This window comes from Panthera leo, chromosome B1, assembly GCF_018350215.1.
Source record: "Panthera leo isolate Ple1 chromosome B1, P.leo_Ple1_pat1.1, whole genome shotgun sequence".
Taxonomy (NCBI): domain Eukaryota; kingdom Metazoa; phylum Chordata; class Mammalia; order Carnivora; family Felidae; genus Panthera; species Panthera leo.
The window spans coordinates 164509600-164536083 of NC_056682.1; the positions used below are offsets into that span (position 1 = coordinate 164509600).

The 26484-nt window shown below is 40.1% G+C and overlaps 1 protein-coding gene across 1 annotated transcript; it reads right to left on the reverse strand.

The window, feature by feature from the left end:
* On the reverse strand, positions 1–26158 carry NIPAL1 (NIPA like domain containing 1). Its single transcript, XM_042936447.1, has 6 exons — positions 26097–26158; positions 14301–14588; positions 11164–11220; positions 2955–3045; positions 1289–1449; positions 1–767 (listed from the first exon to the last, which is right to left on the reverse strand). Exons 1-6 carry the CDS (start codon positions 26140–26142, stop codon positions 148–150), a joined length of 1263 nt encoding a protein of 420 aa, XP_042792381.1. The 5' UTR covers positions 26143–26158; the 3' UTR covers positions 1–147.
* Between the last annotated feature and the right edge of the window lie 326 nt (positions 26159–26484).

Below are 26484 nucleotides of genomic sequence, written 5' to 3' on the forward strand. Positions count from 1 at the left end.
TCGAGGCTTTTTGGGGGGGTGGGGGGAGGCTCACATCTAAACTATTAGTTAGAACTTTAAAAACGTCAGCTTTCCTAATAGTTCTTCTAAGAATTAGGTATTTCTTGTCCTCTCCAAGTGTCTTACATTGGCTAAAGTTTGGGGTTTCTAGAGACTTTGATCGTCAATCCTGCTAAACAAAGTAATGTCATCATTGTATCCTGGGGTTGAATATTCTGTGTGCTCCAGTAAGACGTATTTGTCTTCACTGCCATTCAGCGAGAGGACTTCTTTCTGTGTGGTGGATGTCAGGTCATTCCAGGTAATGTCAGTGTTTTTAAAAGCATGTAGAAGAAAGATGCCATTGATGATGGTGAAGAACCCACTCAGGGTCCCGATGATATCTCCAGCTTTCATGCCATACCATTCTTGGAATAAGATGGCGGAGCAAGTTACTACCATGGACGTGAAGAACACATAATAAATGGGAGTCACAAGAGATGTGTTAAAGGTGTCCAGTGCCTTGTTGAGATAGTTAATCTGTGTCGTCACCGAAAGCACGAGTACACCTAACAAAACAAAGACCAGTGGGTGCTTATAAACCGGCTTCCATTCCAATAGTTCCTTAATGGCAATTCCCAGGCCCTTGACAGAAGAAACTGAAAATGCTCCAATCAATGAACAGATTGAAATGTAGACCAATATATTGGTCTGTCCCTTCCTGGGAGCCACGATCAAAATCAGCACCAACGAGATCACAGTTATGATCACAGCAAAGGAAATAAATCCTGTTTGGAAGAAAAAAAGAATTAGAATTCAGAAAATGCTGATAGGATCATATCTTTATGAAAGCTTGTTAGGAGTGTAGGAGCATAGGTGTTTCAGAAAGGGAAGTGAGATTAAAATAACAAAACCAAAACAACATTTTACTGCATGGCTCTCAATATTTTACAATGGACTATGACAAACATATCTTTTGAATTTCATAGCTAACACTATGGGGCATGGCAGCTATTGTCTGACTGACTTTTTATTTTCAGAGGGGGAAAGTAGCCAAAATTGGGGTTGGAATATATGCCTTTTGCCTCTCCTATCCCCATCTCCTCCTTTCAGGTATAGAGAGGAAGCATGGACAGAACAATAAGTTGTGTCACCTTTACAGAAGACTTGTAATACAGTCAAACCTTACAGTATCTCACAACCCACCATGAGGCTTGCAGCCTTTTACAGTATTATCCCAAATTCACTTGATGAGGAGAGAAAATGGAACCGAATCTGAGTAAGAGTTTCTTTTGGTTGAATCACAGACCTGGGTCTCTCAATTTCATTTCCATTTCATGCAAAGAAGTGACTTCCTCTTCTTGTGGGGCATGGATAACCATCACAGTTGACCCCAATATACTTAATATGCAGCCTATTTTGCCATGAATGTTCAGTTGCTCATTTAAAAAATAGGAAGACAATATTGCACTGTTAGGAGAAGAAAAACAAAATCACTCGTTCAATTAGCTTTTGATCCCATAGCAGCTCAGAAGTCACACTGTGGTATGTTGCACCCTGTATCCCAGTCACCAATCAACTGATCTGAATATGCTACATGACGCTGAAAACCTGTTTAATTTTAAAACTCAGAAATGATGGTCAGTCAAATCTGCTTAATTGCTTTTGTACCTAAAGAGTTGTCAGGGGCATTCTATATCCGTGTAATCTTACTATGAGAAGTCATTTTCAATTTCCCCATCTTCTCCTATAATGCCAAACAACATAGAAGATCTTTTACATCATACTGGCTTGATACATTTAGGAGATCTGTGCTCACGAAAGCTTCAAAGACAGATACATGCCTAAAGAAGAATCACTCTGCTCAGGGCTGATGTTTGGCTAGTATGCACAAGTACAACCATATGGGTTGTCAAAATATTGAAATATTTCCCTACCGGCTGCTACCGCCCTGATACTTCCACTTATCCAATAGTCCCACTGCTTTGGTTGTCATGGCCTCCGGAAGTCCTGTCGGCCTCACCACAGACACCAGACAGTGGATCCTGATGCTCCACCAGCAGGTCTGTTGTGATTCCTGCACACCAGCCTTCCCTTGATGCCCTGGCACTCCCATCAGGGTTGTACCTGTACCAATTTGCACGCAAGACCGTGGCACCGTTACTCGGTGCCGCCTTAGAGTCGTGGTCATGTGGCCACTTGTGAGGACTGCAGCCTCAGCCAAAACACTGCTGCTACTACTGATTACCGCTCCTTGCACAGACAGTGTTCTAGTGCTCTCTGTGTACTGACTCATTTACTTCTCACAACAGTCCTACAAAGAAGGTGAAAAGAAATGGGTAGGCCTAGCCGTAAGCTTTCTACTAGAGGTGGATAGATAAGAGGAACAGACAAGCGCAACAAAACTGTGGCTTAACTGTAAGAGTTCACGTGCCCGTTGAGCACATTCATCTGGGATCATGATAAAGACCAACTCAGAAAAATGAGATGGACATTCTAGGAACATGAAAATTACCCGTTTCCATTACTAAAAGAAACTCAGAGGTCTCCAAACATAACTATCCTGCAAATAATGTAACACTTTAAGTGAGAGTTGAAGTTTAACCCAAACACTCTGCTTTGAAACCCTCTGATAATTGTGGTCATTAACCACTATGACAACAGAAAGGACTAAAAGGGCTGTCCGTGGCAATGTGTTCAGGTAAGAGAGAGAAAAAAATCCCCTAGGCTTCACTGAATAAACACAAACATAACACGTGATTATTTTATGTTAGCAAGAAATTGGGCCCCCTCTCATATTTTTCTAAATAACAACAATAACAATTTATTTCTCATTTCTATTGCGCTGGATTGTGTCTTCTCAAATTAGTTGCGTGATATTTTGTTTTGAGATATGCCTAGCAATATATTTCTTGTGGTTTAAGTTCATCATGCTATTGACATCTCTACAGAAGCCAAGCTCATTTCTCACATACCTTACGAGCACACTCAGAGCACCCAGCGGGGTGACCAAGGTGGCTGGTGCAAAAGCATAAGCTGCAAAATTCGCCGCTTCTCCGGCTCCCACTGGAAAGCAAGCCGTAGTATTCATATGAGAGATGGACTTGTCAGAAAAGACAAACCAAGGACACAAACAAAATGGTAGACTTCTATGCCAAAGGTACTGACAGATCTAGCTAAAAGGAACAATTTAACTTTTTTAATGGAGGTTGGGGGGAGGATTGGTATCAAGGGATGCAGATAAACTGTAAATACCTGGTGATATGAACTCAATGCAAAAAGTGGTAACAGATGAATACACATTTTAAGTGACTTCCAATAGGGATTTTAGTTACGTCACTACCAAGAACATATTCGGTCACTCTGATAAAATCTAATTAGAGGTAGCTTTAACCTAAGCAAAGAATTTTTCTGTTTAACAATACCTACTGTTATGCAAATGAACAAAAAGCAATGTGGCAAATTAGAGTGCTTTGCAGAGATCTACTGACCGGGCAGGGGATAGCCAGAAATGCCTACCACAGGCCCAGGTAGCCAGCGGTGTCTGAGTTGCACAAGATCCAAAAACACTTTAACAGGATCTTAGAAGCTTGAGGAGATCCAGAGGGCTGTTTTAAAGTCATAAGGATGTGCTCCTGCAATCTTTCTCTCATCTGAGGAACTCTAGATCTCTGTGAAATGATTTCTATAGTGAGGGGAAATCCCTCTAAGAACTACACTCTTGTCTGGGAGCCAAATTATTCTTATGCGTCACATGTGAACATTTGCCAACAGAAGCCAGTATTTCACAAGGGCAAACTAAGCCAAGAAAACACTTATATTGTAGACATAACTTCTGGAACGGATAAAAGACACCAGAATACTTTTTATTTTTCCATCTGGCTGCTATGTCCCCGGCCTTCCCCCTCTCCACCCCAGCCAAAACTTCAGGAGTACTCAGCTTTACGGAAACTATCATAAAACACATAGAAAATTCCAGAACAGATAAATTAGGAGACTGCTCTTCTAGGAAAAGGCATGGCAGTTTTCTTCAAAAATTAAGCTTTCTTGAATACTTGATATTATTTATATTTGTATCTCTTATAGACAGCTTTCCAGGAAAATATTAATTTCATAATTGAAATGCTGTATGGTTGTCAATAGATAAAATCTCTAATGTTGTAGACATCTGCTTTTCTCTCTTCAAAACTAGCATGAACTTTGTACATGATGAGAATAAAATTGTAAATGTAGCCACATAACATTCTCCTTATATTTTCATCCTACTGTGTGGGTAGAGGGGTGGGGAGACACAAGTAGGAGAGAGAGAGAAGGAGAAAAAAAGAATCCAAATCTCTGAAGTCTCCCCAGTACGTCCTGGTCAACTTTTGTTCAAATGAAGTAAGAAAACAGAACTGAAAGGGCTATAGACACATTTAAATGGTTTTTATTTATCATCTTTTTAGATTCTAACACTAAAGGAAAGTTATCCAATTCCTTTGCATAGGAGGCCCACACAAGTACTGAAATGTGTTGGTTGGTATTGGAAAATAAATGGAAGTTTTTTTGTTTTTTTGTTTTTAATATGAAATGTATTGTCAAATTGGATTCCATACAACACCCAGTGCTCATCCCAACAGGTACCCTCCTCAATACCCATCAGTTTATTCTCAGTTTTTAAGAGTCTCTTATTTTTTGGCTCCCTCCCTCTCTAACCTCTTTTTTTTTTCTTCCCCTCCCCCACGGTCTTCTGTTAAGTTTCTCAGGATCCACATAAGAGTGAAAACATATGGTATCTGTCTCTTTCTGTATGACTTATTTCACTTAGCATAACACTCTCCAGTTCCATCCACATTGCTACAAAAGGCCACATATCATTCATTCTCATTGCCACGTAGTACTCCATTGTGCATATAAACCACAATTTCTTTATCCATTCATCAGTTGATGGACACTTAGGCTCTTTCCATAATTTGGCTATTGTTGAAAGTGATGCTATAAACATTGGGGTACAAGTGCCCCTATGCATCAGCACTCCTGTATCCCTTGGGTAAATTCCTAGCAGTGCTATTGCTGGGTCATAGGGTAGATCTATTTTTAATTTTTTGAGGAACCTCCACACTGTTTTCCAGAGTGGCTGCACCAGTTTGCATTCCCACCAACAGTGCAAGAGGGTTCCCGTTTCTCCACATCCTCGCCAGCATCTATAATCTCCTGATTTGTTCATTTTAGCCACTCTGACTGGCGTGAGGTGGTATCTGAGTGTGGTTTTGATTTGTATTTCCCTGATGAGGAGCAACGTTGAGCATCTTTTCATGTGCCTGTTGGCCATCTGGATGTTTTCTTTAGAGAAGTATCTATTCATGATTTCTGCCCATTTCTTCCCTGGATTATTTGTTTTTGGGGTGTGGAGTTTGGTGAGCTCTTTATAGATCTTGGATACTAGCCCTTTGTCCAATATGTCATTTGCAAATATCTTTTGCCATTCCGTTGGTTGCCTTCTAGTTTTGTTGATTGTTTCCTTTGCAGTGCAGAAGATTTTTATCTTGATGAGGTCCCAGTAGTTCATTTTTGCTTTTAATTCCCTTGCCTTTGTGTATGTGTCAAGTAAGAAATTGCTGCTGCTGAGGTCAGAGAGGGTTTTGATGGTTTTCCTGCTTTCTCCTCTAGGGTTTTGATGGTTTCCTGTCTGACGTTCAGGTCCTTTATCCATTTTGAGTTTATTTTTGTAAATGGTGTAAGAAAGTGGTCTAGTTTCATTCTTCTGCATGCTGCTGTCCAGCTCTCCCAGCACCATTTGTTAGAGACTGTCTTTTTTCCATTGGATATTCTTTCCTGCTTTGTCAAAGATTACTTGGCCATACTTTTGTGGGTCTAATTCTGGGGTTCCTATTCTATTCCATTGGTCTATGTGTCTGTTTTTGTGCCAATACCATGCTGTCTTGATGATTATAGCTATGTAGTAGAGGCTAAAGACTGGGATTGTGATGCCTCCCACTTTGGTCATCTTCAAAATTACTTTCGCTATTTGGGGCCTTTTGTGGTTCCATACAAATTTTAGGATTGCTTGTTCTAGCTTTGAGAAGAATACTGCAATTTTGATTGGGATTTCATTGAATGTGTAGATTTCTTTGGGTAGTATTGACATTTTAACAATATTTATTCTTGAATCCATGAGCATGGAATGCTTTTCCATTTCGTTGTGTCGTCTTCAATTTCCTTCATAAGCTTTCTATAGTTTTCAGCATACAGATCTTTTACATCTTTGGTTAGGTTTATTCCTAGGTATTTTATGCTTCTTGGTATAATTGTGAATGGGATCAGTTTCTTTATTTGTCTTTCTGTTGCTTCATCGTTAGTGTATAAGAATGCAACTGATTTCTGTACATTGATTTTGTATCCTGCGGCTTTGATGAATTCATGTATCAGTTCTAGCAGACTTTTGTTGGAGTCTATCGGATTTTCCATGTATAATATCATGTCACCTGCATAAAGTGAAAGCGTGATTTCATCGCTGCCAATTTTGATGCCTTGATTTCCTTTTGTTGTCTGACTGCTGATGCTAGAACTTCCAACACTATGTTAAACAACAGTGGTGAGAGTGGACATCCCTGTCATGTTCCTGATCTCAGGGAGAAACCTCTCAGTTTTTCCCCATTGAGGATGATATTAGCTGTGGGCTTTTCATAAATGGCTTTTATGATGTTTAAGTATGTTCCTTCTATTCTGACTTTCTCGAGGGTTTTTTATTAAGAAAGGATGCTGAATTTTGTCAAATGCTTTTTCTGCATCGATTGACAGGATCATATGGTTCTTATCTTCTCTTTTATTAATGTGATGTATCACACTGATTGATTTGCAAATGTTGAAACAGCCCTGCAGCCCAGGAATGAGTCCCATTTGATCATGGTGAATAATTATTTTTATATGCTGTTGAATTCGATTTGCTAGTATCTTACTGAGAAGTTTTGCATCTATATTCATCAGGGATATGGGCCTGTAGTTCTCTTTTTTTGTGCTGGGTCCCTGTCTGGTTCAGGAATCAAAGTAATGCTGGCTTCATAGAATGAGTCTGGAAGTTTTCCTTCCCATTCTATTTTTTTGGAACAGCTTGAGAAGGATAGGTATTATCTCTGCTTTAAATGTCTGGTAGAATTCCCCTGGGAAGCTATCTGATCCTGGACTCTTATTTGTTGGGAGATTTTTGATGACTGATTCAATTTCTTCGCTGGTTATGGGTCTGTTCAAGTTTTCTATTTCTTCCTGTTTGAGTTTTGGAAGCATGTGGGTGTTTAGGAATTTGTCCATTTCTTCCAGGTTGTCCAGTTTGTTGGCATATAATTTTTCATAGTATTCCCTGATAATTGCTTGTATTTCTGAGGGATTGGTTTTAATAATTCCATTTTGATTCATGATTTTATCTATGTGGGTCATCTCCCTTTTCTTTTTGAGAAGTCTGGCTAGAGGTTTATCAATTTTATTTATTTTTTCAAAACACCAACTCTTGGTTTCGTTGATCTGCTCTACAGTTTTTTTTAGATTCTATATTCTTTATTTCTGCTCTGATCTTTATTATTTCTCTTCTTCTGCTGGGTTTAGGCTGTCTTTGCTGTTCTGCTTCTATTTCCTTTAGGTGTGCTGCTAGATTTTGTATTTGGGGTTTTTCTTGTTTCTTGAGATAGGCCTGGATTGCAATGTATTTTCCTCTCAGGACTGCCTTCGCTGCATCCCAAAGCATTTGGATTGTTGTATTTTCATTTTCATTTGTTTCCATATATTTTTTAATTTCTTCTCCAATTGCCTGGTTGACCCACTCATTCTTTAGTAGGGTGTTCTTTAACCTCCATGCTTTTGGAGGTTTTCCAGACTTTTTCCTGTGGTTGATTTCAAGCTTCATAGCATTGTGGTCTGAAAGTGTGCATGGTATGATCTCAGTTCTTTTATACTTATGAAGGGCTGTTTTGTGACCCAGTATGTGATCTATATTGGAGAATGTTTCATGTGCATTCGAGAAGAAAGTATATTCTGTTGCTTTGGGATGCAGAGTTCTAAATATATCTGTCAAGTCCATCTGATCCAATGTATCATTCAGGGCCCTTGTTTCTTTATTGATCCTGTGTCTAGATGATCTATCCATTGTTGTCACTGGAGTATTAAAGCCCCTGCAATTACCACATTCTTATCAATAAGGTTGCTTATGTTTGTGAGTAATTGTTTTATATATTTGGGGGCTCCCATATTCAGCACATAGACATTTATAATTGTTAGCTCTTCCTGATGGATAGACCCTGTGATTATTATATAATGCCCTTCTTCATCTCTTGTTACAGCCTTTAATTTAAAGTCTAGCTTGTCTGATATAAGTATGGCTACTCCAGCTTTCTTTTGACTTCCAGTAGCATGATAGGTAGTTCTCCTTCTCCTCACTTTCAATCTGAAGGTGTCCTCAGGTCTAAAATGAGTCTCTTGTAGACAGCAAATAGATGGGTCTTGTTTTTTTTATCCATTCTGATACTCTATGTCTTTTGGTTGGAGCATTTAGTCCATTTACATTCAGTGTTATTACAGAAAGATATGGGTTTGGAGTCATTGTGATGTCTGTGAGTTTCATGCTTGTAGTGGTGTCTCTGGTACTTTGTGGTCCTTGGAACATTTCACTCACAGAGTCCCCCTTAGTATCTCTTGTAGGGCTGGTTTAGTGGTGATGAATTCCTTCAGTTTTTGTTTGTTTGGGAAGACCTTTATCTCTCCTATGCTGAATGACAGACTTGCTGGGTAAAGGATTCTCGGCTGCATATTTTTTTTCTGTTCATCACATTGAAGATTTCCTGCCATTCCTTTCTGGCCTGCCAAGTTTCAGTAGATAGGTCCGTCACTAGTCTTATCGGTCTCCCTTTATATGTTAGAGCATGTTTATCCCTAGCTGCTTTCAGAATTCTCTCTTTATCCTTGTATTTTGCCAGTTTCACTATGATATGTCGTGCAGAAGATTGATTCAAGGTACGTCTGAATTGAGTTCTCTGTGCCTCTTGGATTTCAATGCCTTTCTCCTTCCCCATATCAGGGAAGTTCTCAGCTATGATTTGTTCAAGTGCACCTTCAGCCCCTTTTTCTCTCTCTTCAGCTCTTCTGGAATTTCTATCATATGGATGTTGTTCCGTTTGATTACATCACTTAGTTCTCTAATTCTCCCCTCATACTCCTGGATTTTTTTATCTCTCTTTTTCTCAGCTTCCTTTTTTTTCCATAACTTTATCTTCTAATTCACCTATTCTCTCCTCTGCCTCTTCAATCTGAGCTGTGGTCGCCTCCATTTTATTTTGCACCTCATTTATAGCATTTTTTAGCTCCTCCTGACTATTTCTTAGTTCCTTGATCTCTGTAGCAATAGATTCTCTGCTGTCCTCTATACTTTTTTTCAAGCCCAGCAATTAATTTTATGACTATTATTCTAAATTCTTGTTCCGTTATATTGCTTAAATCGTTTTTGATTGATTCATTAGCTGTTGCTACTTCCTGGAGTTTCTTTTGAGAATTCTTTTGTTTCGTCATTTTGGATAGTCCCTTGGGTGGCGCAGAACTGCAGGGCACTTTCCCTGTGCTGTCTGGAGTAACTTGTGTTGGTGGGCGGGGCTGCAGTCAGACCTGATGTCTGTCCCCCGCCCACTGCTGGGGCCACAGTCAGACTGGTGTGTACCTTATTTTCCCCTCTCCCAGGGGCAGGACTCACTGTGGATGGTGTGGCCCCCGTCTGGGCTACTTGCACACTGCCAGGCTTGTGGTGATGCTTTGATGGGATCTGGCGTATTAGCTGGGATGGATCTGCAAGGTGCACAGGGGCGGGAGGGGCAGGCTTAGCTCGCTTTGCTGTTGGTGGTCCCCTGCAGGAGGGGCCCTGCAGCACCAGGAGGGAGGCAGACCTGTCAGAGGGATGGATCCACAGAAGCACAGCGTTGGGTGTTTGCGCAGTGCAAGCAAGTTCAGTGACAGAAACTGGTTCCCTTTGGGATTTCGGCTGGGGGATGGGAGAGAGAGAGATGGCGCTTGCCAGTGCCTTTGTTCTCCACTGAGCTGAGCTCTGTCTTCTGGGGCTCAATAACTCTCTTTCCCGATGTCCTCTCGCCCTTGCTGCTCTCTGAGGGCAGAGCTGTTCACTTTTAACATTCCACATGTTAAGTCCTGCTGGCTGTCAGAACTCATGGAGTCCGGCCCTTCCGCCTTTGCAAGCCAAACTTTGGGGGCTCTGCCTTGCTGGGCGGGCCGCCCCTCCCGCCAGTCTGTGTGGCGTGCCTCTCCACCCTTCCTACCCTCTCCCGTGGGCCTCTTGTCTACGCTTGGCTCCGGAGAGTCTGTTCTGCTAGTCTGGTGGTTTTCTGGGTTATTTAGGCAGATGTGGGTGGAATCTAAATGATCAGCAGGACACAGTGAGCCCACCGTCCTCCTACACTGCTATCTTCTCGGTCCAGGTCTAATAAATGGAAGTTTAAGGCTTCTTTCTGCAAAGGGAGATGACGAGCAGGAGGTATGAAACTACAGTTTATGAGCTCCTATCTTTGGAAGTTTTAGGGTTGGGATTTCAGAGGGGTTAGGGGAGGAGATAGAAATCTGCAAGTGTGCCTGTGAGCATCAACACTGCCTTCTATTTGCACAGCATATGAGCATCTACAAGGTGCTCTCCCATCCAACAGTCTCATGTAGTCCTCAGAGCAAGTCTGGTGGGAGGGGAGTGCTGACAGCCTTCATCTTCTTTCCATTCCTTCCATGCTTAGCACCCAGAGGGGACTTTAATTTGCCCATGTTTTGGGCCTGACCAGGAAAATGCAGCCATTTGTTAGTCAACATGCAGCTAGAACAGTCACAGATTTGAATTAGGAGCAGGGAAATGTGGGAAGAAGGCATTTTCCTCAATTATTCTGGGGAATAAAATATAACAGAAGGGGAAGCTTGTGATAAAATATAGTAGTTCAGACGTTAACTTTTTTCTATGACAGTATTGAGAACATGGGGGTGCAGGGAGAGAAGAGGAAAAATTAATTCTAAATATATATGACTTACTTTGTATGTAAGACAACATATACCCACACGAAAATTTCTAGACTTTTATGCCATCCTTACCAAGAAGATAAACTAATCATTTTTGAGCAATCCCATGTAATTTATTTATCATTTTACAAGCATGCACTATTCTCAGCAGTAAGGACTTACTTGAGAGTAATCCTGCCCACCAGAGCCATTCCTTGAGGTAAGAATGTCCACCTTGTCCTAAGAAAATAAGAACAATTAAAATTTAGTTCGGAACTGGAGAAAGAAGTTCGAAAGAACTGACTGCTGGGAAAAGTAATGGAAAACGGTTGGAAGAGGCAAGATGTAAGGCCAACTCAGCATAGCTAGTCTTTAGCTTATTTACTTGGTCACTTCTAAAGATCTTCTATTGCTTTTGATTATGTCATTTTTGATTTTTATAGAAAGTAAATTTTTACATTTGCAAGAAAATCTTATTTAATCATTATGTTTAGTGTATTTATACCTGCCAGAGATGTGGACATAGACTCTAAATACTTTGCTTCACCCACAGTTAAAATTAAAGACAGAAACTGTATATTGTAAATTACATCAGTACCTAATGAGGACCTAGAAGGGAAGAAGATGGTTAACATACAAGCTTTTGAGATTTTGGATAGTCAATCAGAGAACAACAAGTATTAGCCAGTAGGACTCTCCTTATTCTTTACCTTGGCATCATGAAACTGAGTTTCTCTCTAGTTTACTGAAAAGGATAAAAAGCTTTCCTGAGATATTCAAAGAGTTATCTTTTCTTTACTGTAATCTGTGACCTAAAGTCATTGCTATGTTTGCTATAGAAAATGGAATTTTCTCACCAATTCAACATACTTAATCCTGTGTCTTTGACCTGATTTTGTTGCAATTAAATGAAACAGAGTATATTAGCTGTGAAGATTATCTTGCAAGGTAGTTTATTTATTTAGGATTTTCTTCTTATAAAATGTGCAAGTGATTAAACTGGAATATTACAATATGATTTCATAATCTATCTTTAAAAAACTTAATAATATATTGCAAATATTTTTCTCATGTCCTTATGTAATGGCTTAATATTACTTCAAAATCTGGCATATCATTATTTACTTAACCTGTGTGCAACTACACACACACACACACACACACACACACACACACTGAGTTTCTGGTTTTGTTCTCATTACATAAAACCTTTAAATAAATATCCTGTTATGTAACTATAGGTGTCATTCTTGTTCACTTCTTAGGATACATTTCCAGAAGTGAAATTATTAGGTTTTAAGACATTAACATTTTTAAGCTTTACCAAATTTCTCTCAGGAAAGTTTGTACCCATATATGCTGCCTCCAGCAATGTTTGGGAGGGCTATTTATTTTCCAAATTCCCTTACCAGCCTTTTAACGAAAAAACGAAATCTTGTTAAAATGGTAGACAACAACCCAGGAGCTCATTGTTATAGAGTTGGTGTCTCTTTGGGTACTAGTGAAATAATATTTACTTCTATCTGTTTATTGACCATTTGCATTTCTTGTTTTGTGAGTTTCTTATTTATGTACTTTGCCTATTTTACCTTAGGGTACTAATCTTTTTCTTATCACCTATAGTCACTCTTTATATATTATGGATCTTAATATCCTTTGTCTGTCATATATTTTGGAAACATGCCCCCCCCCCCCCATGTCATTTGGTTTTTAGTTTCAGTTAAGGTGTTTCCATGTAGGATTTTTTAAAAAATCAATTTAGGTAATCTCTTCTTTCATATAGAATAGCTTCTTCCTTTATCTGTATGGTTAGAAAGACCTTCTTTTAGGTTTTTTGACAAAAATCATTTCATTTTAAATTGCTGAATAGTATGAAGTAAAACTCTTACATTTTTCTCCTCTAATTTTTGCCGATTGTCTCAACACTTTTAAAAAAATGTTTATTTATTTTGAGAGAGAGGGAGAGAGTGCATGCACCCACTCTCATGCAAGCTGGGGTAGGGCAAAAAGAGAGGGAGAGAGAGAATCCCAAGCAGGCTCTGCATGCTGTCAGTGCAGCGCCTGATGCGGGGCTCAGTCTCACTAACCGTGAGATCATGACGTCGTCATGAGTCGTGAGTTGTATGCTTAATCTACTGAGCCTCCCAGGTGCCCCATTAACACTTTTGATTGAATAAGCCATCCTTTCTCCAGTGAATTGAAATGCCACTTTAAAAAATCATGTATTAAATTGTTATACGTATTTGGGTCCCTTTATAAGTTTTCAATTATCTTTCATTTTTTTGTCTATCTTTTTTAGTGCCAGTACCAAACTGTTTTAATTACTATAGCATTATAGTATGTTTTATTTCTGATAGTGCAAATCTCCAATAGTATTTTTATGAACTTATTTGTGCAATTTGTAGTCATTTTTCCATATGAACCTTAGAATATTATTTACTCTTCTATGATATTCTTGATAAGAAAGAATAGAAATTCATGGTTAATGGACGGTAGTCAAGCTAAGTTACTTAGCATGTGAAATATCACTATAGTAACAGCAACCTAATTCTGCTATCCATTTACTGATTTAACAAATACTTATTGGGTGTCAAACACTATGCTAGGGAAGGTTCCTGCTCTTGTGAATCTACTATCAATAAACAAGTAAATAAACATTAAATGTACAGTGACAGATTTTTTTAGGTACAATGAAAGAAACCCTTAGGGCAATGATAGAGAGTAACAGGGCGGGATGAAGGTGGTAAGGGACATGTCCCAGAGAGGAAGACCAGGGAAGGTGATGATATTTAAGCTGAAGTCCGAAGGATGAGTCAGCCAAATGAAAAGCAGGGAGAAGAGCATTCCATGCAAAAGGAAAAGACCTTGAGGTGGCAAAGAACTTGGTCTATTCCAGGAACCAGAGAAAAGTAAGGGATAGGGACAGTAGCAGAAGATAAAGCTGCAGAGTCTGCAAGGGCCAGTTTACGCAGGAGGTCAAAGACTGTGGAAAGGTGTCTGGATTTTATTCTGAGTGCAAAGAAAAGCCACTGACATGTGTTAAGCAGGAAAGCAGCATCTGACCTTGAACACTGAAATCACACACAACAGCTATGAAAGAAGAATTCATTCCACACTCTCAACCTCTGGAAACAAGAATTTTAGTTTTACCCTGAAGGAGACACAGCAGGCTCAATCCTGGACACCACAGAGGAGATTTGCTAAGCATAGAGACAGGGAATAAGATAGAGACAGTAAAATATTACTGCTGTAGCACTAAGGTCTTACAATAGGATTATTTCTGCAGAAACTTGAATTCTCTAGTTGCATCCGTTTCTTACCAGCTCTGGTAATGCCCTTCTTTGCCAGTTGCAAGAGGCCCTTCTTTTTCAGTATGAAGCTGGAGCCAATAAAAATACTGGAACTTACTGCCAGCATTAGGCCTACATACAGACTGTATCTGTTTTCTACATTTGCAGAAATGATCAAGTTGCTTATGCTGGAATTCAGGTCCCTGTAGCTGGAATTCAGGTCCCTGTAGAGGACAGGAGAAGCCAGCAGTCGTGACACATTTGTGATCTCACACCAGGCCTGGGAGGAGTTTGCACAGACGAGAGATAGCATGTAGCCTGGAAAAAAGGAAAGAAGGAAATGTCAACAAACACAAAAGGGAGATACATTAATGTTTACCCCTTTTCTGTAAAAAGAGAGAGAAACCCAAGTGGATGGTACTGAAACCCTGTTTCTTACTGCATGAAGGGAAGTCTCCGGGAGGTGGTTCCTAGTCCTGTGGACACGTTCCATTTGACTCACACAGGTTCTTAAAAATGTTTTGAAATTGCTTAGTTGTCATCATTTAAAAATGAGAGATTTCACCTGAAAGTGTGACTTCATCTTATAAATTGGAGAATCTGGACAACACTTGCTTGGTTCTTCGTTCTAGCAAAACAGCAACATGACTTGCGCTCATTAATCCATCACTGTCCCCCACACGCACCTCACTCCTCATGATCAGCATGGCTCCTGGAGAGCAGTGTTTATGATGCCTGGGCATAGGGACGGGCAGGGGAATCCATCGGTCAGAATGTTATAGGAAATGCAGCTAACCCATTCTGTGGGGTGTGAACTGTGCCTTTCAGAAAACGTATTTAAAAGTGGGTTTAGGGTTCTGTACTACTTTCCCTGAAGAGAATGATTTTTCAGGTCTACTCCTCTCCCTTCTCCTAAATTAAATAGAATCTAATAAAAAAATGAATTAAACCTCAGTAAGCTTTTCTTAGAATGGGATTCAAATAAACATGTAAATCTACTGAGCCAGACCCAGTATTAGAAGTGCCTTGGAATTTGAAAGCTAAACGCAAAAACACAAATGAACCCACGATAGACAATGTAAGAAACTTTTATTTATTTTTTATTTATTTTTAAATGATTGTTTTTGAGAGAGAGAGAGACAGAAAGCACCTGCACATGAGTGAGGGTGGGGTGGAGAGACAGGGGACAGAGGATCCCAAGCAGGCTCCAGGCTGACAGCAGAGGGCCCAATGTAGGGATCCAACTCATGAGCCAAAGTAGGACAGCCAACCGTCTGAGCCACCCAGCTGCCCCTGTAAAAAACTTTTAATCTGTTCTCCACTTGAAAAGCTAGCTGCGAACAAAGTGACATTGTGACTATATTTTCTGACTCTCTTCTAACTTTTTTCCTTTTATTTTTATTTTATTTTAAGTATCGTTAACATACAGTATTATGTTAGTTTCATTTTTGTCTTTAAAAAGCATATTTTTTCCATTATAACAAAGAAGGCAAAGCTAAATGAATCAACTACAATGAAAAAAATTAGTTTTACATCTCAATTTTTTTTTTTTTTTTTTTTTTACATCTCAGAAATCTTAAGAAGGCAAAACAGTTTGACCAAATGATGTCTTAGGGATAAAACTTTGGTAACTGTATTAATGCCTCTTTGACATTATGCAGTTATCTGAATTTACCACTTACAAAGTTAAGAAACAACTATAAAACTCAGGCCTTAAAAAGGTAAAATAATTGAATTCAAGCCTTTCATGATTATTATTTCACTTATTTCTTATCATTTGAAAATGAATAAACTGTTTCAAAGATACAGCATAAATTCTAAGTCAAAATTGCTAAATATTCTAAGAAGAATTCTATGGCTATAGGTATAGTCTATAACATTGAGGAATTTTCAGGCAGGTTGTTTTAATAAGAATTGCTACAAATTTTCAAACAAGCTAGCCCTTAGCAATCTTGTTCCAGTCACTGTTCATCTCATCTAAACCTCAAGAATAGAAAATGATTTTCATAGTAAGAGTTTCCATTCCATTAATTCCTGAGAGAGGAAACATCTGACTTGACTTTCCAGTGAATTCCATGGCTGCAGTGGTGTTACTTACTATGTAATTAACATAACCATTCCAAAACTTCATCTGGGAAAACAGTGTGGGCAGGTCTCATTCCAGTGAAACAATATTCTTTCTAAGCTGTTGACACAGCAAAATGTTTCCGACATTTTAGGGGGGTGTGGGGGCAGAAGGCAATAAGGGAAAGCAAATAATCTTTGTTGTATTTTGTAAGTTCTTATTGTGAACAGTAGATATTAATGTGCAAGTTTTATGGCAGGAACAATAATAAAAATCTTGTCTAGTTTCTGACCTTCGAGAAATGGCTTTATGTTTTGGGTGCATGTTGATGAGAGGAGCCTGCAGCAGATGTGACTGAAGGAGGAAGTGGGGGGGTGAAGGGTGGGTTGGTGGGTGTGGAGTGGTGTAGGGCAGAAGGAGACAGATGGGTGAAGTACAATGTGTGGGCAGAGAGTCTGTGGAGTATTTCAGAGGGATCAGATATCTGAGTTGGCTTCTGAAGATTCTAGTAAACAAAGTAAGTTTAATCTAAACTTTATTCAACACAGAGAAAATCTATTACGTTCATTATATTTTATTTTTTAAATGTTTATTTTTGAGAGTGAGAGGGAGTGAGAGAGAGAGAGAGAGAGAGAGAGAGAGCACACGTGTGCAAGCGGGGGAGGGACAGAAAGAGAGGGAGACACAGAATCTGAAGCAGACTCCAGGCTCTGAGCTGTCAGCACAGAGCAGCAACATCGGGCTGGAACCCACAAACCGAACTGAGGAATCATGACCTGAGCCAAAGTCAGATGTTTAATCAACTGAGCCACCCAGGCACCCATCGTTATATTTTATTTTAATAGACACTATAATACCCTCTAAAATGATGGAACCAATTCATACTCCTACAAGCAGGGAGCATGCACTAATTCTTTGGTACTGTTATTATTAATTTGTGTAAATATTGAGTAATTAATATTTAGAAAATATGTGTCAGTTATAAAGAAAAATAATTCAATATGCATCAATGTGTCAACCACCCAATTTAAGAAATAAAACATTATCTCTATCATTATCTCTGACTTCCTGCAAAAGATCCCTATTCTTTACCAAAAAAAAAAAAAAAAGATTTCCCTTATATGACTATATCTTTAAAAAATAAATTATTTAGTTTTACCTCTTGCACCTTATAAAATATAGTCATACAGTAGGTTCTTTGGGGACTTGCTTGTTTTTGAGATTTATCAGTGTTGGTGCACCTGGCTTTAGGGTTTGTTTTTGCCTAGTTGTACTGAATTTCATTGTATGATTATCTCACAATTTTTCTATTTTACAGTTGGTGGACATTTGGGTAATGTACAACATTTTTGCTCTCCAAAGAGTACTGCTAACGTTCTTAGTTATGTTGAAACATATAATTAATGATATCTGACAATTTTTGACCCCATGAAAATAGCAGTTTCATATTGTTGAACTTGATATGTATGTTCTATGTACAAGTGTGAAAGTTCACTTATACACATACAACTTAAAAATTTAAAAACAAAGTTAAATTGTCTGTAGGATTGTATACCTTTCCTCACCTTGAGCTCTGTTGCTATCTATAAACATGGACAAGTTAAGTATTCACTCTTGACTTCAATTTCCTCATCTCTAAAATGAGGGAGTTTCACTCAATGATTCTGAAGATGCCTTCTATGATTTGTGATTTGATCATAAGCTATCTTTGTTCCCAGAGTAATTTACTTACAATCCCAGTGGCTCATAAATGTTGCTGATAGACCAGCTTTAAATTCACAGGCACTTGGAGTTGAAAGACATTTTAAAGAAACCGATGCCAAGATTATTAAGTGACTTGCCAAAGCCATGTAATTGCCTAAATCACAGCCAAGTATTTGGCTGGCCAATTTCCAGGCCAGTATTCTTATTTCAGAAAAGTAAAAACATAAAGTAAAAATAAAGCCAGTTGAAAGTTATTAATGTTTATACAAAGATGAAATACTTTGAATAATTTTTTTCAGGTACAATTTGCCTACAGAGAGTAATAATTAAAATTGTCCAGTTTATTACATACAGTAGGAAGTTGGTTCCTAAGAAGTCAGTGATTGCGTAAAACTGCATTTTTTTTTTTTAATTTTTTTTTTTTAATTTTTTTTTCAACGTTTTTTATTTATTTTTGGGACAGAGAGAGACAGAGCATGAACGGGGGAGGGGCAGAGAGAGAGGGAGACACAGAATCGGAAACAGGCTCCAGACTCTGAGCCATCAGCCCAGAGCCTGACGCGGGGCTCGAACTCACGGACCGCGAGATCGTGACCTGGCTGAAGTCGGACGCTCAACCGACTGCGCCATCCAGGCGCCCCAAAACTGCATTTTTAATCACTACAAGATATTTCCAGTTTGAGGAAATCATTGTCTCACCATCTATATTATGTGTTAGTTTGGCTTATTATTCAGCAAATATTTACTCCCTCATACCTCCTGATGTGGGCAGAGCATTCTTCCCCTGAGGTCAGGCTGAAAGTGAGTTGGTGGTCAATGGGACAACAGCAGAGGTGATATGAAGACAGGATTCAAATGCACTTATGTGCTTAGGTTTACTCTCTTTTACCTCTGTATTGGTCAGGAATAGAGCTTCCCTAAGGAGCGGCTGCCCCTTCAGCCTGAGCCCCAGAATGAAAATACATGGAGCAGATCTAAGTTCATCCCACAGGAAGGAGCCAAGCCTGCACGGACATGTAGCCTGATGCAGAGACACCCAAGTGAACACAGGTTAGTTCAATCAACCATCAGCTGATCTACAGACACATTGGCAAGAGTATATGATTGTTGTTTTCAGCCGTTGAGTTTGGGGCTATATATTACATAGCAATAGCTGACTGATACACTTGTCTATTCCTATTAGCATACAAAAATAAATAAATAAATGAATCTCTTTATATTCCCTACAATTTATTCTCCAAATATCAGCCAGTGTGAATCAGATTATGTCATTCCTCTGCTTAATTTCCCTCCCCCACCCCATGACTTTTCATTGTTATTATAACAAAATCTAAACTTCTCATCCTGGACTCTTTAAAAGCTTTACATGCTCTGACATTATATTGCATCTCTCTCTCTCATTCATTCTCTGAAATAACACTAGCTGTCTTTTCAATCATTAATTCAACAGTTATTGAGTATCTACTGTCCGTGAGGCATTTTCTAGAAGCTGGGGATACAATGATGAATAACATAGAATTCCTGCTCTCACGTTTATTCTAATGAGGGGAAACAAACAAGTAAACTAATAACTACATATGTTGAGTTCCATGGAAAGCAGTAAAATTAGCATAAAGGAATTTTTTTTTAATGAAGTGGACAAACCTCTCTGCTATGTATAAATGCAACAGCAATCTTGAGGCAGTGATGTGCTTGAGGCTGACTGGGATGACGGAAGGGAGATGGCAAGAGATGAGGTGAAAGTGTGGTAGGGGGCAACATCAGGTGAAATGAGTCTTTAGATTAGTAGGTCCAAACTTATCATTCTCCCTGTAAAATTCTACAATGGCTTCCTTTCTCCAAAATCCCCACCATAGTCTACCAGGGCGTACAGGATGCTGCCTCCTGTTATCTCTCTAACCACATTCCCTGCAATTTTTTTTTTGGTCCTGTTTCTTTCATAAACTAAATTCCTTCTCACCTTAAAGCTTTGTGACGTGTGCCTTAGCCTGGGTAGTGGCTGGCAAGCTAACTACTCCTCATTGAGCTCTTACTTGAAAGTGGGACTTCTTTAGAAAGGCCTTCCTGCCTACCCACTCTAAAGAAACTTCTCACTTTCCATCATATCACCTTACTGCCCATGAAACAAACTTCTTCTCACAGTTTCATTATGGCTTTATAACAGCCTTGTAAATTCATGTATCTATTTCTTTTTTAAAAATTATTTCTTTTTTTGTTTAATGTTATTTATTTTTGAGAGAGCGAGTGAGCAAGTAGGGGAGGGGCAGAGAGAGAGGGAGACAGAGAATCACAAGCAGACTCCACACTGTTGGTGTGGAGATTGACGCAGGGCTCAAACTCATGAACCATGAAATCATGACCTGAATAAAAAATCAAGAGTGGGATGCTCAACCGACTGAGCCATCCAGGCACCGCTTTCTATTTACTCAACAAAATAATTGTTGAACACCTACCATGCAAGGCATTATGTTAGGTATTCATTTATTCAACACTTTGCAAATTCTTATTAAGCAATTCCTGTGTTCCAGGCCCTGCTCTAAGAACAGGGGAGATAGTGATCAACAAAACAGGTGAACAGGTCTCTGTTCCCCTGAAGCTGACTGACAACTTTAGTGAGAGAGAACTATCAGACAGGAACAAGGGGAGCAGAATAGGAATGAGAAATAATTTAGAGAAAATTTGGCACAGAATAAGAATGAGAAATTATTTTGTGCAGATATGGAAAGCAAGTCATAGTAATATATCTACATATAAACTCCGTTAAGGCTGGGTACGAAGACCATGATTTCAATTAACCAAAGTAAAATTGAGAAGACACTCTTGATGAAAGAAAAAAAATTAACCGAGATCTTACCACCATCGGTGTGTTTGGAAGCCAAGTACTGTAGGAGGACTGTTGTCCACCAAATCTCCTACATAACCCGCTGCTCTTTTCACACCTTACAATCTGTATATTACTAAAGTTACTAAAGCACTAAAGATAAAATCCTCCAGAAATTAAAAAAAGGCTTAAAGAATGAAGACGTAGGAAAGGAACTTAAAGGACAATATTGCAATAAGGTACATTTATATCAGACAGCAAAAGGAAACAAAAGGCATCCAAATTGGTAAGGAAGAAGTAAAACTTTCACTATTTGCAGATGACATGATACTGTATATAGAAAGCTCCAAAGACTCTACCAAAGAAACTACTAGAACTGATAATCAAATTCATTCAGTGAGGTCGTAGGATACAAAATCAACATACAGAAATCTGTTGTATTTCTACACACCAATAATGAAGCAGCAAAAAGAGAAATCAAGAAAAGAATCCCATTTACAATTGTACCAAAATAGTAAGATGCCAGGAATAAACCTAAGCAAAGAGGGGAAAGATCTGTACTCTGAAAACTGTAAAACACTGATGAAAGAAATTTAAAAGGACACAAAGAAATGGAAAGACATTGCATGCTCGTGGATTAGAAGAACAAAGATTGTTAAAATGTCAATCCTACCCAAAGCACCCTACACATTTAATGCAATCTCTATCAAAATACCAACACCATTTTTTAAGAACTAGAACAATCCTAAAATTTGTATGGAACCACAAAAGACCCCAAATAGCCAAAGTAACCTTGAAAAAGCAAAGCAAAGCAAAGCAAAGCTAGAGGTATCACAGTTCTGGACTTCAAGTTATACTGCAAAGTTATAGTGATCAAAACAGTATGGTGCTGGCACAAAAATAGACACATAGTCAATAGAACAGAATAGAAACCCAGAAATAAATGCACAATTATATAGTTAATTAGTTTTTGACAAACCCGGAAAAATATGCGATGGGAAAAAGACTGTCTCTTCAACAAATGGTGTTGGGAAAACTGGATCACTTTCTTACCCATACACAAAAATAAATTCAAAATGGATTAAAACCCCAAATGTGAGCTGTGAAACCATAAAAATCTTAGAAAAGAACACAAGTAGTAACTTCTTTGACATTGGTCATAGAAAGTTCTTTCTAGATATGTCTTCTGAGGCAAGGGAAAGAAAAGCAAAAATAAACTATTGGGACTTCATTAAAATAAAAATCTGCACAGCAAAATAAACAGTCAAAAAAACTAAAAGATAACCTACAGAAGGGCACCTGGGTGGCTCAGTCATTGAAGCAACCGACTCTTGATTTAGGCTCAGGTCATGATCTCATGCTCCTGAGATGGAGCCCCACATTGAGTTCCACACTGAGCATGGAGCCTGCTTGGGATTCTCTCTCTCTCTTTCCCTCTCTCCCTCCCTCTCACTATCCCTCCCTCACTCAGCATGAGCATGCACGCTCTCTCTTTCAAAATAAATAAATAAACATTAAAAAAGAACAACCTACAGAATGAGGGATGATATTTGCAATGACATATCTGATTAAGGGCTAGTATCCAAAATATATAAAGACCTTATAAAACTCAACACTCCCCAAACAAATAATCCAATTAAAAAACAGGCAGAAGACATGAACAGATACTTCTCCAAAGAAGATACACAGATCATCAACAGATACATGAAAAGATGTTCATTATCACTTACCATCAGGGAAATGCAAATTAAAACTACAATGAGATATCAGAACTGTCAGAATGGCTAAAATCAACAACATAAGCAACAACAGGTGTTGGTGAGGATGTGGAGAAAAAGAAACCCTTATGTACTGTTGGTGGGAATGCAAACAGGTGCAGCCACTGTGAAAAATTGTTTAAATGTTTATTTTTGAGAGAGAGAGAGAGAGAGAGAGACAGCGTGTGAGTGGGGGAGGGGCAGAGAGAGGGAGACACAGAATCTGAAGCAGGCTCCAGGCTCCCAGCTGTCAGCACAAAGCCCGACGTGGGGCTTGAATTCATGGACCATGAGATCATGACCTGAGCCAAAGTTGGATGCTTAACCAACTGACACACCCAGGCGCCCCCACTTGGTGAAATTTTGAGAAATGTTTATAACATAGAGTTTTTTTAGAGTAAGATTTCAGAATCATTAAAATGAATACCACTGCATCCAACAGAGCCAGAAAATGGGGTCGGGCACCTGCAGAAAAACAAAGGCCCAAATAATTTTGTGCCTGGTTTGATCGCTAATTATGAAACATTATTCAATTGGCTGGGCCTTGGTTTCTGTATCTGTAAAAAGGAGAAAATGACTACGTAATAAAATTCATAGAATTTAATTATGCGTGAAGATAAACTGATACATCTTTATGCAAACCTGTTTTGAAAATTTGAGATTATATACATGAATACGGGACATATCCTAATCAGTACAAGAGAGATACAGCCAGTCCTCAAAGAATACAGTTCCTTAATTTCTTCTTCTCAGAACCATGACAAACTGAATTAGCCCTAAAAACCATCTATGTCATTTTTTTATTCTGCTAGCCGGCTGCACCCTGGAAAAGTGGTCCACTTGGTAAAAACTTTGAAAACCATTGGGTCCTCTCTATCTCCCGCTTATTGTCCCTACTGCCAAACCAGCTCAGAATTCTCAAGCAGAGGCCCTGGAATATATGGTTTGTCCTCCTTACAGCCCAGTCTTTCTGTCCTTTGTTTCCTTTATCACCTTCTACAGTCCCATGGTACACAATCTTCATGCAGTTGGTGCTTCATAGGTGACAGGTATATTTCTTACATTCTATTTTCATGGTGTCATATTTTCATAGTAATAAGCCCCTATTGGCTGTTGGACTGAAATTGAGATCTGTGGAATATGTGACATAATATCAAAAACCTAAATAAAAAAAAAAAACCTTCATATGTATTATTTATTTACTTATGTACTTACTTACTTACTTATTATTTATAGAAAATTTTGGCTTAGAAGGTTTTTTGAAGCGTCTATGGTTTTAAGAGTCAAAACCAAGACATGGGGTCAACTTTTTCTTCATGGAAGTCCAAATGGAATATTCTAACCTCAGATCTCATGATGGACTCTTTGTCATTCAGGCCTCAGCTCAAATACAACTTTTTCTAAGGGGTCTTCCCTGAGTCCCCAATCTAAACACCCCCTACTCTCTCAAGACATTATCCATGACACTTACCACTCTTGTAATGTCCTTTTTTATTCATTTGTTTCTTGCATAGTATCAGCCTTGTACACAGTAAGCTGCATGCAAGGCTTTAACTAGAGTCTAGGCTTAAAAACTGAGAACAAACTGAAGGTTGATGGGGGGTGGGAGGGAGGATAGGGTAGGTGATGGGTACTGAAGAGGGCATCTTTGGGGATGAGCACTGGATGTTGTATGGAAACTAATTTGACAATAAATTTCATATAATAACAATAAATAAATAAACACATAAAAAAAATAACTAGAGTCTAGCACTAGACTGTCTTGTGAATCCCTTCATACCAGCACCTAGGTCAGTGCCTGGCACATGGGACTCTTGTTATTTGGATGACTGACTGACTAAATGAATGAATGAAAAATTGAGACTCTACTCCATTTCAGGCCCTGAACTGTGTGTTTCCTATGTAATCTCACAACTGTAAACTGTATGAATTATTCCCAATTTATTGATGAAGACTCAAGGAGGTTAAGTCATAGCACAGAAGACTCATGCCAGAGCCTAATCTTTTCCCACCATTGACAAGGATTCTGATTTCTCTTGTCTTTCCCATACAAATATAATTCATCACAGGTATTAAGCATTGAGCTTGAGTATTTCTTGTTGGAACTAAAGGCATGAGCAAAGCAGGAAAAACACCTGTTCCTAGAGCAAGTGTAATTCACATACCCTTCTTACTTACAGATCCTTGGGTAAACAAGGGTGGATGTGTTATTAACAGTCTGACTTACTGGTTTAGGAATTATTCAGACAAAGGTCACACAACCTGACTATCTAGGAAATAATTCCAGATCCAGCTGCTTTAGTAACCACTTCCAAAATCTCACCTTTTGAGTAATTCCTGAATTGTTCAGGCGTTTTCTCTTTGTGTCCCTTCTCTCTCTTGCCGGGCATAGTTTTGATTAGCTCAGTGTCTCCCCCTCCAATTCCCCCCACCCAACGTCTTTTTAGTTCAAACTTCCCACATCAAAGATACTCACTCCGGAGGAGCCCAGAGGAGAGAAAAACCGGGAAATGCTCAGCAACTTTGGGAAGGTATTCTTCCCACGCCCTTCAATCCTCCCCCTTCCTGTCCATACCAGGTAATTTAGAAATCCGCGTTCCCCTAGACACCTTGAAAGCTGTCACGTCGGTTGAGGCACACCCTTCCTGTCCTGTGGCATGCCCTCAGGTATTCCGGTCCCTACTTCTGTCCCAGCTCACACGCGCCTTCTGTACTGAGACTTCAGAAAGCCTGCCAGTGTTGTAAACAGCTGGCAAAAGGCAAGTGGCATCCTCGCCCAGCGATTTTTCAGGATTCGAGTGGGGGCCGAAACCCCAGCAGTAACAAGCCTACAAATCACTGCGCCCGGTTCCCGGTCTCCTCTTCTGTTGGGCTCTCGCCTTATGCAGCCAAGAGGTGGCTGCACAGCGAGCCAGACGCGAGGCTAGCAGGGTTGCAGAAGTGTTCATCTCGAAGACAGAGGAGAGAGGTGGACGGCCCAGGCGGGTCCGGCGCCCTCCCCCGAGGTCCAGGGCGCCTGACCTTCCACCGTGTGTGACCCTCTCGGAGCCAGCGCAGGGCGCCACACCAGACTCCCGTCCCGTCCCCGGGCACGCCCTCTGCCCACCGGGTGACTTCGACCGCGGACTCTGGAAGAGTCTTTCTCAGACGAGACTCGAGAATCTTCCCACAGCACCCTGAATTTCCCCGTCCCGACACTCGGCACGCTGTAATTTACGTGGGTCTGCCTCCTGGACCAGAGGGAGAGCCAAGTTTATGTCTTTTTCGACTCAGGCTTTCCCAGAGCCTGGCTTATTATAAGCACCAATAAATATTTATTGACTGGCTGACTGGCTCAAAAGACCGAATGCCTAAACTCAAGAATGAATGCGTTACGAGCGGGTGTATTCGTGTCTCTTCCCCACAAGTACCCGGGACCGCCCACCCGGTCTCATCACTACCCAGATGCCAGATCCCTCGGCTCGGGGACAGACACTCACCTTCCCGGCAGGGCTCTCCAGGCGGCAGCCTCACCTGTGCCCCCATGGCCCCCAGACGGGGCTTCCCGGAGCAGGCGTCGCTCCTCCTCCACCTGGGCCTCTCCTCCTCCCCCTGGACCCGCGATGGGGCGGAGCTGCAGGGTCTGGAACTGGCGCTCACTGACTCCGCCCCCGGGCAGCCTCAGCCAATGTGACTGGAGCCTCCTCGCGAGCCACGCCCCCGAGGTATGAGGCTGGGAGCCGGCTCCTAGCTTGCAGATCCTGGTCCCTGTGGCTGGCGGGAACGCCACCTGCCGCTGTGGTCGGAGGGTGGAGCCGCGCAGCCGGGAAGCACAGACACACCTCACAGGGTAAAGACGTCTCTGGGAGCGTGGAGGCCGCCGAGCCA

What these genes read in the sequence shown, in the direction of transcription:
- NIPAL1 (XM_042936447.1), bottom strand. Translation starts at nt 26,142, where the DNA reads ATGGGGGCACAGGTGAGGCTGCCGCCTGGAGAGCCCTGCCGGGAAG. An exon ending in GAAGGGCATTACCAGAGCTG is followed by an intron (nt 11,221 to 14,300) that starts GTAAGAAACGGA and finishes TTATTTTCTTAG; the next exon opens with GACAAGGTGGACATTCTTAC. An exon ending in GTGGGCAGGATTACTCTCAA is followed by an intron (nt 3,046 to 11,163) that starts GTAAGTCCTTAC and finishes CTTGCTTTCCAG; the next exon opens with TGGGAGCCGGAGAAGCGGCG.